Below are 13391 nucleotides of genomic sequence, written 5' to 3' on the forward strand. Positions count from 1 at the left end.
TATGGATATGACAAAACGGTGCGGTATGGTATATAAATGTGGTCAAAATTGGCGACCGCTCGGCTTCGTCGACGGCGACGTGGAGCGAAAATTGGTGTGCGTCGCAAATAAGAACCGCGAGCAGACAGTGACATCACCGCTGTTCAGCGCTGACGAGCGGGCGGTACATGTCGTGCAAGGCTTGGAGCTGATGGAGAAGTCCAAGGTATTGCGTCGACGTATAATCAAAGCACGCCGGGAAAACGGAACGGCGGTCCGATTCTTTGGCGACTTTGCTTGCCAAGACGATCTCTGAGAGTTCGAGCAGCCTGGCTGTGTGAAGCGTCCCCATGCAAGCGTCCGCTTCGGCTAGCGCTTGCTTATTTCTCAAAGCAGCTTCGCAGAACTGATAGTCCATCGTGAGCACGGCGAGAAGCGCGGCAGTCTGCATGCACGCCTCTTCTTGTGAGAGATTCAACAGCCTCGCTTCGAGATTGCGCATGGACGTCGGCGCTCGCTTGAGAAATTCCAAGATGTTCAAAGTGACGTGAAGGTCGGAGAAGTCTGCGGCGCGGAACATCAACACGCGGTGATTCGCGTGTAGGCTACCGAGTCTAGACAGCAATGAGCTCGTCTCAGCGGTGAACTTTTGCGCGTTCTCCACCATGATGACGGATTCCCATCGAACCTGCCGCAAGAGCACGATGTCCAGCACCACCGTTGAGTGCGTCGTGATGAGAACATTGAAGCGAGGAGTTGACACGCCGTTGGTCGCACGGGGAAAGGCGCCGACGAAGGACCATTCGTGCTGTTGTACGGTCGCACGGCACGTTGCCGAGCCGCCGTACTCGACGACGTTCACGTCTGGCGCAATACGACTGAATTCGCGGGACCAGTGCTCCAGCTCGCTCTCGGCGACGATGATGAGAGACGGCCCGTGTTCGTCGTACTGGCGCTTTCGATCGGCAATAAAGTTAGCCGCGACCTCGGCGTGTTTACAGAGCGGCGAGTTATCCACGAAACACACGCCCTCCTTTTCAAACCACGTCGCTAAGAGCCAACGTGCGACGCATTGTACGCCTTTGCTCGGTTTGTTACTCTCGTCGACGTTTGCCAAGCTCGGTGGCACGCTGTACGGGCGTTTGAGACTTTCGTGGTCGAACTGGGTGTAGCGTTCGAGCAACATGTCGAAATCGTCGTGCCCATCTATCGTCTCCCATGTGCAGTCGGCGTACGGTAATCCCCACCACTTGACGAGCAAGCGCGTGTTTGGCGGCATGCCCGTCACGTTCACGACGCGTTGCGGGCGCAACCAGGTGCGTTTAACCGCGTATACGGGGTCACCCAACACCGCACGAGGGTATTGCGCCTCGAAAGCCCTGAGAATATCCGGACACGCGCGCTCCAAATCCCTCTCGCGCACCCACGAGTTTCGCGCGTGCGACCGTCCTTCCCAGCGCACGTAGCACTCCGCCACATCGCGAACGCGTCGCCCAAACACCCCAACCACGCGCTCACCCTCACCAAGAACTTTTTCCAAATCTACGACTTCGAAATCATCCGCGCCCACGTCCGCGCCCGCATCCGCGTCCTTCGCGTCCTTCGCGTCCTTCGCGTCCTTCGCGTCCTTCGCGCGCTCGTCGTCTCTTCGCGCCCCGTTCCCATCCTTATCGTCCGCATCGCTTCCAGTATTCGGCGATCGCGCCTCCGGCGGCGTCGCTCGCTTCACGCTCTCCACCGTCCGTCGCGTTCTTCGGCGCGTCTCTCGTCGTCCCAACGCGCCCGCGCGTTCGTCGCCCGCGCGTTCGCTCAAGTCGCTCCCGCTGCTCCCGCTCGACCCCTTGCTCGCGCGTCTTTTCCCGTCCTCGCGCCTCGTCGTCCGCGTCGCCCGCGTCGCCTTGCCCACTAAATCGCTCGCCGACGAGTCGTTCGAGCGTTCATCGCGATCGCTCGACGACGTTCGCGTCGCGCGGCGGTTCGCGAGCGTCGCGCGGCGTCGCGTCGCGGGCATTTCCGCGATATCTTTTCCCGGGACGCGATGACGGCGCGCGCGCGCGCTCGACGCGTCGAGATCGTCGCGCGGCGCGCGCGACGGGCGCGAAAAAATTCGCGCGTACCGCGCGCGCTCGCGGTGTGCGCCGATGGAGTTGGACGCGTCGCCGCGGGCGCGGGGCGCGCGCGCGGGACTGCGACGCGCGAGGGCGCTTTTTCGCGCGAAAAAGGCGGCTTTTTCGGCACGAGATCGAGATCTCTTGAGTCGTGAACGGTCGATGGAGGGGGTCGAACGGATGCTTTTATCCAAAAAGTGCCTTGCGCGCGAATCGCGCTCACGCGCGCGGCTTTGGTCGGCGCGCGCGAGGCGGGTCTCTCTCGCGCGCGGCGCGCGGTCGTTTGGCCGAGGCGGCGCGGTCGCGGAGATCGGCGACGAAGATGACGTCGTCGGTGGTGGTGGTGGTGGCGTCGGCGGCGTCGGAGTCGGCGTCCGCGTCGGCGGCGGCGTCGGCGGCGAGCGCGCGGCGAAGCGCCGAGACGTTGTCGCGCGGGAAGGTGTCGAGGGAAATGCGTCTGAGCTCGCGTGGGAGCGAGCGACAAGACGCTAAATCGATCGTGCGGAGGTTCGGAAAGCGGCCGTGGCGACCGGAGACGAGGTGTTTGATCGTGGAGGTGGTGACGCCGGATCCGGGGACGCGCAAGACTCGAAGCGGAAAGTCTGGGCCTTCGTGGGCGAAGAGTTGCTCGAACGCGGCGTCGGTGACGAACCTCGCGTTCGCACCTACGTCTGCAAGCTCGAGGACTTCGAGCGCGGGACAGAGATGAGCGAGGATGTGCGCCACCGCGCCGTCGTCGGAGGAAATCGGGGTACGCGCGCATCGAAGCGTCTTGAGCCGCGTCGGCAGGCGATCCCACACGAGGTTGCGCCAGTCCCCTATGTGCGTGCACCCCGTGAGATCGAGAATTTCGATGCTCTCTATCGATCCGTACAACATGGATATCATCGTCTCGTCGTTCACGTTCGAGTTGCCGTATCGATGCCCGACGCTCGTCGTCTCCATGGACACCGCAATTTCGAGCACGCGCAAGTCTTTCCAGCACGTGTGTTCGAAATCTTCGCCAATATCGCCCACGATGCGCCATCCTGATTCTCCGCCAAAATGATTTAGCTTGAGCTCTTGTAAATGCGGAAGCGCGCGCTGCATGCTGAAGAGCGGAAACCGCACGTCTTCGCCGCAATTCGTGAGGTCGAGCGAGCGAAGCTCGCCGCAGCGCCTTATCGTCTCGAATAATCTGACCGCTCGCGTCGAGAACGCCCGGCGCTCGTGAGGAGAGTACGGCGCTTCTCGTCCGCAACTGACACTTCGCAACGTGTCGCAATTACGAGCGATAAAGTACTCAAAGACTTCGAGTACGTCCGCGGGCGTCATCTTTGGCGAGCTCAAATCTATCTTAATCGCCGCCAGACCCGGTCGCTGCTCCGCAAAGGCGATCATGGCCGATTTCGTAAATGATCCACCACTAAAAACTACGCTCTCCAGCGACTCGCAACTCTCTCCAAGCAGGCGCAACGTCGCGTCCGTCAACTTCCCGCACCCCGACAAATTCAACCGCCGAACGCCGCCAAACACATTCTTTTTCGCGTACGCCCGCATCCTCGCGTCCGTCGCCGCGCAGAACCCATACGAAATATCGAATTCCTCGTAAAACATCGCCGGTTCCCGCTCGATCGCGTCGCGGAACGTCCTCGACACGCATCGCAGCGCCGCCGCCGTCGTCGTCCCGCGCGCGCCGTCGTCCCGCACCCGTCTCGCCAAAATCTCCTGCACGATCTCCATCGGCAGCGAATCCAGCGTCGTCCTCGCGTACCGCGCGTCCTCGCGCGCCGTCGTCGTCGCCCGCAGCGCCTGCATCGCGCGTTCGTCGTCGTCCGGCGTCATCGACTCGGCCACCACCACGTCGCCCTTCGCGTCGTCTCGTCGCTCGCGCGCGCCGCGTTCGGGTACCCTCGCAGCCCGTTGGCGAAGATCGCGATCGACGCCACCGCGGCGAGGACGGTGAGGTCGTTCCGGCGCCCCGGCGTCATCGTCTGCCGCGCGCGCGGATCAGCAATCGCGCGCGCGGGCGCGCGCGCCACGCCATGCGGTAAACAGTGTCGTACACTTTCCGGATGATGCGCTATATAAAACTCCACAATACACCCGTATACCCGTATATCCAATTAGACGCGCGTGCGGATTTCAAAGCCCATCGGAGCTGTCGCGCGGGCACCGCGCGCCGCATTGCACGACGCGGTCGCGTCCGACGCCACGCGCGCGCGCGAAACGCACGCGACGCGCGCCCGCGTAAAGCGCGCACCGTAAATCTCTCGCGCGCGATCGCCGATCGTCGATCGCGCGATCGCGCGGGAAACGCACGACCGCGCGACGCATCGTTCGCAGCGCATCGCGACGCAACGCATCGATTCCGCGCGACGTCGCCATGCCCGGCGCGCGCGCGCCTCGAGCGGTGCACGCGCGACAGGACGCGATGACGCCGTTCGGGGATTTTATCTGCGTCCCCGTGCGCACGATCGAGGACGTGGGCGGGGAGGAGCGCGACGCGAGAGCGCGCGGAGAGGCGCTCGACCACGAAGTGCGGTGCGTGATTTGAATGCGCGCGCGATGCGACGAACGCGCGGCGCGGACGGCGATGCGAGGAGGCGCGACGCGCGACGACGCGCGGATGCGAAGACTGACTTAACGTCGTACCGGTCGATGGCGCGCGCGATCGCAGGGCGTACAAGCTCGGGAAGAAGAAGCGGAGTTACAACCAAGTCGAACTCGCGTTTGAACGCCAACGGGAGGGACGGGCGAGCGCGGGCGAGCGCGCGCGAGAGGGACGCGGCGCGAGGATATTTGAAGCCGTGGAGGCGCCGTTCGGGGATGATGTGCCGGAAGAGTTTCGAAATTCGGCGTTGGAGTACGAGCTGCGGATGTATAACGGAGAGACGGCGCGGGCGGTGGTGTACCTGGTGTACGCTGAGCCGACGCGCGGGACGAGCGAGGCGCGAGGCGCGGGCGCGCGGGACGGGAAGACGAAGGGCGTGAGTGATGGACGAGGGTTTTCATGGTTGCCGGTGATGCGGGAAAAGTGCGTGAAAGGTTGCGATGGGCCGATTTTGAGCGCGATTCAGAGGTTTGGGAAGCAAGGGCGGACGCAAAAGAGTGCGGCTTCGCAAAAGGATGCGAAACCCGACGCCAAACCGACGGCGGAGAATGAGTGGAAGGATTCACGAAACTTGTTCATCTCCATCGACGAGGCGAGTAATCACGTGTGTGCGTACGGACCGAATCAGTGCAAGGCATTCCGTTTGCTCTTTGGTTTGTACGCCAAAGAAACGAACGAGTTTGTGGGGAGCGGCGTCTCAGGACCGATTCGCGTGTTGGCGAATAACGACGTGCCCAAGGGCGCGGCGGCTATGCGCGTGAAATGTGGATTGAGCGATTCGTGGAACGGTTGGAAGGAAACGGCAGAGAAGAGCGAGGATGATTTGCGAGAAATTTTCCGAGCAGCAAACTGCCCGCAACCGGCCGGGAAGGCGAACCAGAATCGTCGCCTCGACGACGCGACGCAGCAAAACGCGCGAAAGCCGTTGCAAACCCAGACCAACAACGGTGACAAGGTGGGAGGCAAGCGCGCGGCGGCCAAGGGAGGTGTAGCGCCGGCTCCGTCGAAGCGCCCGAAGCAAACCGTATCGCAAAAGGCGCAGCTTGCACGCGAATCGAAGTCGGTGAAGAGGACAAAGTCGGCTCGAAGCGGTGGCTACTTTGATTTCGACACCACCGTGAACACGGCGCTCCAAGATCTCGCGCTCGGTATGCCTGTACTCGGTGTTTCTGCGCAAGATTCGCAAGACTTACAGTTTCAGTTGAATGCAATCATGCCATCTCCCCTGGGGACGCCGCCGGATGAGAAAGCTGCCGGTGCTGGCGCGAACCCGTTTGCGGGTATGTTCGGTACGCCCGAATATCTTGCCGCGCAGGAGATCTTGGGCGACGCGCTGAACACGGCTGATCTACCTTCCTTATGCACGCCCGGCGATAAAAAGGCCGAGACTAATTTGTACGACGGTATGCCGCCACCCACGACGGGAATGGGCACGTTCAAGTTTACTCCAGGAGCGTTTCCGAACATCGCGTCCACCGGCAGCATGATGTCCCTCTCTGGGTTGGACTCTCTCGGTGGGCTCATCGGAAGCGCATTTGGAAAGACGCCCGCAGAATTCAAGACGAACAAAACAGAGTCGAAGATTTTCACGCGGTCTGCGAAGAAGGTGGCCGCAACCGGCGAACCGACGCCAGTGACGCAATTTGTGAACTCTCTTTTGATGAGCAGGCAAAAGGCGTCGGCTGAGAGAACCGCTTCAATGCCGCGCACGTCTCGCAGAAGCACTCGCGCTGCGCTCAAGGAAGTGGCTCCGAGTGATGCAGCTCCGAGCACGACCGCGGCGAGCAAGTTGATAACTGCGCCCAAGTCTGCGACTGGACAAGCCGAAACTGGTATTGCGACCGGCGTCGCTTCGGCGCCCGGAGTGGAGGCTGCCGGAGCGACGTTCGACGTCGCCCCGATTCGCGGTGCTCGTAGTCGTCATGCTTCGCCGACTGGTGTTGCGCCCGTTCGCTTATTTTTCGCGTCTCCTTCAGGTCGCGGTGGAGAGACCTTGGACGGGAGCGATGACGAAGACGACGCTCTGGGATTTGCTTCTCCAAACTTGCGAAAGGATGTGGCTGGCGCCAACGGTCAACTGTTCAGTGCGCGGGGTAGACGTACGCGTAACGCACCGCAGATTCGGTTACCGCGCATGGCATCCGTTCCAGAGATTGCGAACGAAATGACGGCTGGAGAAAAGGCGAGTGATCGTGCGGCTACTAAGGCTGCGAGATTGTCGGGTCACTTTCGTCCTGTGAAGATGCCGCCGCCGCCAAAACACGTCGCGGCGGGTCCGGATTCCATCAAACGGAAGACTAGACACAGTACGGTTCACTTTAGAAATGACGTCAACTTTGAAAACGAGGCTCCGAGCACGTCCAAGCGCAACGCTTCTGGTGAGGAGAACGAGGCTCCTTCACCGACGGATGTCGCCGCCGCCCTGCTTTCTCCCGGTTGGCCGTCGACGAAAAGGCGCAAGGCGCTCAATAAACACGCCGACGCGAGCGGTGAAATCAAAGGCAATTCTCCAGGATTCATCGCAACGATCAAGGAGCGCGTCACGAACGCCGTTGGGTGGGCGTGAATCGACGCACATCCTCTTCGTCGCCGCCTCGAGTGAGCCGAGCCGAGTCGCCCGCAAGCGGCGTCTCGCTCGCCCGTTCGTCGCGCGTCTGTGTAAACCTGAACTCTCAGCAAGTAGCGATCCAGTCTCGCCTTCGCGGGCTTTGTAATCATCACCATCATCACACATCGCACGACGTTCGCTCACGCGTCCGCGGTCCACCGCGCGCCGCTTCTCCTCGCGCTGTAAATATCTGCACATGGCGGTAAACCTAAGCACGAATAATCGCCACTCCGCGACTGTCGCCGATGCAACGCGCGCGAACCGTCATTGACGCCTACACGAAGGCGCTCAAGACCAAACAAATACTCCCAGTCTCTCTCGTCCGCACGACGACCGCCGCCCCGACGATGCAAAGCGCCAGCGCGACGATGTACACCGCCGCCGCCGTGCGCGCGCGATTCCCGACGATCACCTCCACGCGCGCGCGCGTGCCCGCGATGACGCGCGTGAACGGACGAAACGGTGAAATGAAAATTTCACGAGGATTTTCCGTCGTCGCCGAGGCGTCCGAGGGCGAGGAAGGCGCGCAAGCGGAGCATAAGCTTTACATTGGCAACTTGAGCTGGAACTCGACCGACGAGGACTTGCAAGAGATCTTTGGTGAATTTAACGTCGTCGAAGCGAGCGTGGTGATGGACAGGAACACTGGACGAAGCCGTGGATTCGCGTTCGTGACGTTAGCGAGCGCGGAAGACATGGAACGCGCGATGGCGGCGACGAACGGCGTCGACGTCGACGGACGAGAGTTGCGCGTGTCCCAGGCGCAAACCGCGGGTGAACGCCGGGACCGACCGATGCGTATGGATGGTGAACGCAGACCTCAGCGCAACCGTGATGCTGATAACCGACGAGTGTACTTTGGTAACTTGTCCTGGGGTATGGATCATCTCGATTTGCAGGACCTTTGCGGCGAGTTTGGCTCCGTCGAGGACAGCCGGTTGATCACCGATCGCGAGACTGGACGCTCGCGTGGGTTCGGTTTCGTCACCATGAGCAGCGAAGCCGAAGCCGATGAGGTTGTGGCGCAGCTCAACGGCCAAGATGTCGACGGGCGCGTGCTCCGAGTTAACATCGCCAACTCTGACTAATCAGTTTGGCGGCGAACTCGTGCGTCAATGTGGATTCTGCTATCTTTTTCTAATACGCGCGTCGAACGCGGGATGATAATTTAGACGTTACTAGTTAATTTTCAGTGACGACAATTGTTTTGTCTTGTAATTTTACAATCGGCTGCCCGAAATGTACTTTGAAGCGCGCGCCTAAATTACCCGTCGCCTGCGACGACGGCGTCGACAGCTTCGTTGAAAATCTCCACCATTTTGTCCAATACCTCGTACTGTGACTTTTGGATTCGTTTTTTGTCTTGAAGTTTGAATTCTTGCTCGGCGTCCCAGGGTGGGAGCGGTTCGATTTTCTTCAGAGAGTCCCACGAGCCGAGGTATTCGCGCTTGTCGAATCTCCAGACCTCGTGGTCCTCTTTGTTCGAAATGATGGCGCCCCATGTGTAGTGCATCACCGAACTCTGGCCAATCGCGATATCGGCAGGTGGTTGTATCATAAGTTTCTGGAACGGTACGGGTGGGAGCTCGAACTCAAGCTTCGGTCGTACTGCCGCCGCGGCGAAGGACCAAGCATACATGTCTCTTACCCATCCAAACACTCTCTTAACGACCTCGTTCGACTCCCCGAACTCGACTTTATCCGCCCACACCGGCGCGACACGCTCTAAATCATCTCGATGTATACACTGAGGTGCATTCCCAGTTTGGTAAACGTCCTTCAACGGGCCATCCTTCGACACATCGTGCAACAACACCGACGCCTCCTTGGCGTCCGGGTACGAAGGTACAATATACCCGAACAAAAATCCGTACGAAATACCCTTGGCGAGCAAGACGCTCGGTGGTGGGCTACGAATAAACAAATAATCGGTTTCCGCCATCAAGATGTGCGAACATCGCCTAGAATCGTCCGACTTCATCCATTCAGCGATGGCTCGCGCGCGATCCTTCACCGCGTAGTCGCAAGAATTATCGCATTCAACGTGCGTTGGATCGGCGCGCCATGTCGGGACGAGATCCATCAAGCTATCATCTGTTGAACGATGCAAAATTCTAGTGAAATGTCGTAAAACGCTATCCTTTTCGCTCGCTGCTTTCTTCCAAGTCTGGTAGAACACACGCGTCTGCCAATTCATATACGGCGAGCCGTTACTCGTAATCATCGTATGCACGCATGTCTTCAATTCTGTGCTCTCTGCGTCATACCTTGACTTCTTCGGATATAATACTCCACTCGTTGTCTTTCTGTTGTGCTCTTCACCGTACATCGGAGGGAGATAATCATTTATCAGAGTCCCGGTGAAGCACTCGTTCGGCTTGGCGGGATCGTGCCTCCAAAACTGACATTTAGCCGTCTTCTTGCACAGCTCGCAGCAATCTCGCGCGACGGTGATCGATACTCCCTCGACCGACTGAGTCAGAGGTTGTGGTCCCCAGTAATCGCTCTGAGGTAACTCGTGACACTCGTCTTCCGGCGTCTCGGCGTCGCGTATCCTTCGCCACTCCTCTGCGTCGTACCCATCCCTACTCGAGATATCATCCATCACGCGCGCCGTTTGCGCGCCTTGTTCCCCTAGGCGTCCCCGCTCGTCGCGTTCGCCTTCCTCGATCACTTTCGCCGGCGCCCGATCGCTCTCGTCGTCGTCGTCGCGCGCTCGACGTTCCGTCCCGGCGACGCCGTCGCCCTTCTCGCCACGTCTCACCGCTTTCGTGCGTTCTGTCGCCGCCGCCCGCGCATCGTACGCGTCGATTCTACTCTGCACGCGCTCTCGAACGTACGCCTCGACCTCACGCTCATCGCTGAAGCGTCCTAAAGTCGAAGCCGCGGTGGGATCTTCATCTTTTGGAAAGTGTGGCGTCACGCGGTCGACGATGAGCGCGTACACGCACGCGGCGATGAAGAGAGTCAGCGCGGAGGACGTTATTTTCGCCCCTCGCGACGCTCGCGGCGGGGAGGAGCCGGGGAAGGGTCGACGCTTCATCTCGCGCGCCGCGGCGAAGAGTGCCGCGACTGACGCGACGTCGAGCGTTTAGAGGGAGCGACGCGCGGCGTGGAATGAACGGTCGATGATTGCAAGGGACTACAGCGCGTTACTCGTTTAATCGTACTTGGTGTAAGAATTCGATGGCATGAGGAAGCACTTGGCGAGCGACAACAATCCACCGAACTGTTGCGCGACGTTCAAGCCGAAGAACATGCGCGACAGCGCCTTGCAAAAGGCAAACGCGTTATCCGCCACGGGGTAGCACAACGGAGGAGGGATATTGGTCTTCATGAGCCATGGAAATCGATCGACGACGACGGATTTCGGGACGCAGCAACCGCGGAGTCCTTCAATACCGGCGAAGCGGTCGAAGCCGGATTCCTTGACGCCGCCAAAGGGAAGGGACTGCGCCATGTACGTCGAGCAAAAGTCATTGATGGAAGTCATACCGGCCTCCAGCTGTGAGCCAAGCTTTTCTGCGCGTCTCGTTGAGCGCGTGAAAACATTTGATCCGAGACCAAAGTCGCAGTCGTTCGCGAGCGAGATGGATTCCTCGTCGCTCTTTGTCTTGACGATGGCGAGCACGGGACCAAAGACCTCTTCGCGAGCGATTCGCATATCGTGCGTGATGCCAGAGATCACTGTCGGAGGGTAGAACTGACCACCCTGGGCGCCCAGTTCGATCTTACCACCGACGTGGACGGTCGCACCACGTGCGACGGCGTCGTCGATGAGAGACTGCACGTACTGCGCTTGCTTTGGCATGCACATCGCCCCACAATCCACGGACGAGCTCAGCGCCCATCCTTGACGTAACTTCCTCGCCGACTCCAGTACTTTGGCTAAAAACTTGTCGTGAATCTTCTCATGCACGTAGAATCGTTCGGCTCCCGCGCAGTTTTGACCGCACGATTGAAACGCGCCGCGCAGCGCCATGGGAACGCACTGCTTGAGATCCGCGTCTGCGCAGACGATGAACGGATCTTTACCACCGAGTTCGAGGACGACCGGAGTCAAAGTCTTCGCCGCTGCCTCCATAACCTTACGTCCGATGCCAGTGGATCCGACGAAGACTACCTTTTGCACACCGCCAGTGACCAACGCGCTGCCCGCTTCGCCGTAACCGGTGATGATTTGCACCAAGTCGCGCGGCGCTCCCACGGCATCAAGCGCGGCATCGATGACGCGACCGTAGTACTGCGAGCTCCAGCTCGCGTACTCACTCACCTTGACGACGAGCGCGTTCCCCGCGAACAAGTTCGCCACCAAAGGATTGAAAACGTTGTGAAACGGATAATTCCACGGCACGATTGCGCCCATGACGCCCACCGGATGATACTCCACCCGCGCCTTCTTATAAAACATCATGGCCCCGGTCGATCGCTTCTCGGGTTTCAACCACCGCTCGCCCTCGTTGCACAGCCATCGAATCTTCTCCAGCGTCACCAGAACCTCCCCGAACGCCGCGTCCACCAACGGCTTACCGCTGTCTCGCGCGCTCACTCGACAAATCGTATCCTGCTCTTCCAATATGAACCGCTGTATCACCCGCAGCAGCTTCCGACGCGTCGCGAACGAGCTTTTCGCCCACTCTCTCTGCGCCTTCGCCGCTTTGGCGATTCTCTCTCGCACTTCCTCCGCCCGCATCGCCGGCAGGTTCGGTCCGAGCGCGCGCATGTTCCCCGGATCGTAGCACGGCACGCTGTCCGTCGGCCACGCCGCGTTCGCGTCCCACCGCGCGCCCTCCACGCCGCGCGCCTCCTCGTCCGTCAGCGTCACGCGCAGTCTCGGCGCGCGCGTCGCGCGCAGCGCGCGCAGCACCACCGCCGCGACGAGCGCGACGATCCAAAACCGGCGCTCGTCGACGAGCGCGATCTCGAGCGCGAGCGCCGCCCGCGCGAGCTCGCGCGCGCGCGGCGGCATCGGGACCGCGTCGAGGACGCTCGCGAGCGCGCGCGTCGCGTCGCGGGACATGACGGACGACGGCGCGTCGCGATGTCGCGAGTCGCGTCGCATCGCGACGCTCGAGGCGCGGTCGTCGATGCCGAGCGACGACGACGCGACGACGGCGGACGCGCGCGAGGCGGAGACGGACGCGCTCGTCGCGCGCGTCGACATGGCGCGCGCGAGGGAACGACGCGAGGCGACGACGACGACGCGCGCGGCGACGGGCGCGGTCGTCGCGTGCGCGCTGCTGGCGCTCGCGCGGACGACGACGACGACGACGACGACGACGACGACGGCGGCGCTCGGCGCGCGGCGCGGCGCGAGAGACGACGGCGAACCGCGAGTGTTCTCGTACGACGTCGTCGAGGCGCACGCGCACGACGCGAACGCGTTCACGCAGGGATTGACGACGTGCGGAGACGGGATCATGTGCGAGAGCACGGGGGCGGTGGGCGGGACGCCGAGCGAGGTGCGGACGACGACGACGGCGACGGGGGCGAGACGCGCGGGCGCGGACGTGGGCGGCGCGTTCGCGGAGGGCCTGACGCGCGTGGGCGACGACGTGCACGTGATTTCTTGGAAGTCTAATCGCGGGTTCACGTACGCGGTGACGGCGGAGGGTGAGGTGACGAAGAAGTGGACGTTTGAGACGCCGTTGTCGGACGGTTGGGGTTTGACGTCGCTCGACGGCGAGCTGTACGTCACGGACGCGAGCGACAAGTTGCACGTGCTCGACGTCCCCGGACGGGACGGGGCGAAGTTGAAGTTGAAACGATCGATGACCATCACGGATGACGGCAAAGCCATCAGATTCGCGAACGAATTGGAGACCATAGGAGGCGACGTGTACGCCAATATCCTCGAGCGGCCGTGCTTGGCGAGAATCGATCCCGCGAACGGCAAAGTGACCGCGTGGGTGAATTTAGATGGATTGAAGCAAGCGTCCCCGAACGATGGCCGCGGTGATGTGTTGAATGGGATCGCGTACGACGAAAAACTTGATGCCTTGTACGTTACGGGCAAGAATTGGCCGACGATGTTCCGGTTGAAGCTTCGCGAGGAGCAAGGCGCGAGCCTGGACGCGGTTCGCGCGACGTGCACGCCCCCTTC

At 61.1% G+C, this 13391-nt stretch overlaps 7 protein-coding genes across 7 annotated transcripts; 3 read left to right on the top strand and 4 right to left on the bottom strand.

The window, feature by feature from the left end:
• Nucleotides 1–5: 5 nt before the first annotated feature.
• Nucleotides 6–2170, bottom strand: CHR3516 (predicted protein). Its single transcript, XM_001418817.1, has one exon. The coding sequence runs from the start codon at nucleotides 1256–1258 to the stop codon at nucleotides 134–136; it is 1125 nt and encodes a 374-aa protein (XP_001418854.1). The 5' UTR covers nucleotides 1259–2170; the 3' UTR covers nucleotides 6–133.
• A 136-nt stretch (nucleotides 2171–2306) lies between these two features.
• On the bottom strand, nucleotides 2307–3911 carry OSTLU_92989 (predicted protein; the record flags this gene model as incomplete). Its single annotated transcript, XM_001418818.1, has 1 exon — nucleotides 2307–3911. The coding sequence occupies one exon, from the start codon at nucleotides 3909–3911 to the stop codon at nucleotides 2307–2309; it is 1605 nt and encodes a 534-aa protein (XP_001418855.1).
• A 350-nt stretch (nucleotides 3912–4261) lies between these two features.
• On the top strand, nucleotides 4262–7417 carry OSTLU_24764 (predicted protein). The gene is made up of 2 exons (XM_001418586.1): nucleotides 4262–4610; nucleotides 4747–7417. The coding sequence occupies exons 1-2, from the start codon at nucleotides 4453–4455 to the stop codon at nucleotides 7244–7246; spliced, it is 2658 nt and encodes an 885-aa protein (XP_001418623.1). The 5' UTR covers nucleotides 4262–4452; the 3' UTR covers nucleotides 7247–7417.
• A 503-nt stretch (nucleotides 7418–7920) lies between these two features.
• Nucleotides 7921–8376, top strand: OSTLU_12693 (predicted protein; the record flags this gene model as incomplete). Its single annotated transcript, XM_001418587.1, has 1 exon — nucleotides 7921–8376. One exon carries the CDS (start codon nucleotides 7921–7923, stop codon nucleotides 8374–8376), a length of 456 nt encoding a protein of 151 aa, XP_001418624.1.
• A 176-nt stretch (nucleotides 8377–8552) lies between these two features.
• Nucleotides 8553–9893, bottom strand: OSTLU_32501 (predicted protein; the record flags this gene model as incomplete). The annotated part of the gene is made up of 1 exon (XM_001418819.1): nucleotides 8553–9893. One exon carries the CDS (start codon nucleotides 9891–9893, stop codon nucleotides 8553–8555), a length of 1341 nt encoding a protein of 446 aa, XP_001418856.1.
• A 555-nt stretch (nucleotides 9894–10448) lies between these two features.
• OSTLU_16034 (predicted protein) lies at nucleotides 10449–11981 on the bottom strand (the record flags this gene model as incomplete). Its single annotated transcript, XM_001418820.1, has 1 exon — nucleotides 10449–11981. The coding sequence occupies one exon, from the start codon at nucleotides 11979–11981 to the stop codon at nucleotides 10449–10451; it is 1533 nt and encodes a 510-aa protein (XP_001418857.1).
• A 646-nt stretch (nucleotides 11982–12627) lies between these two features.
• OSTLU_6083 (predicted protein) lies at nucleotides 12628–13380 on the top strand (the record flags this gene model as incomplete). The annotated part of the gene is made up of 1 exon (XM_001418588.1): nucleotides 12628–13380. A coding segment is annotated over one exon (753 nt), but the record flags the coding sequence as incomplete, so codon positions are not given.
• Nucleotides 13381–13391: the final 11 nt, after the last annotated feature.

This window comes from Ostreococcus lucimarinus, chromosome 7, assembly GCF_000092065.1.
Source record: "Ostreococcus lucimarinus CCE9901 chromosome 7, complete sequence".
NCBI classification, from domain to species: domain Eukaryota; kingdom Viridiplantae; phylum Chlorophyta; class Mamiellophyceae; order Mamiellales; family Bathycoccaceae; genus Ostreococcus; species Ostreococcus sp. 'lucimarinus'.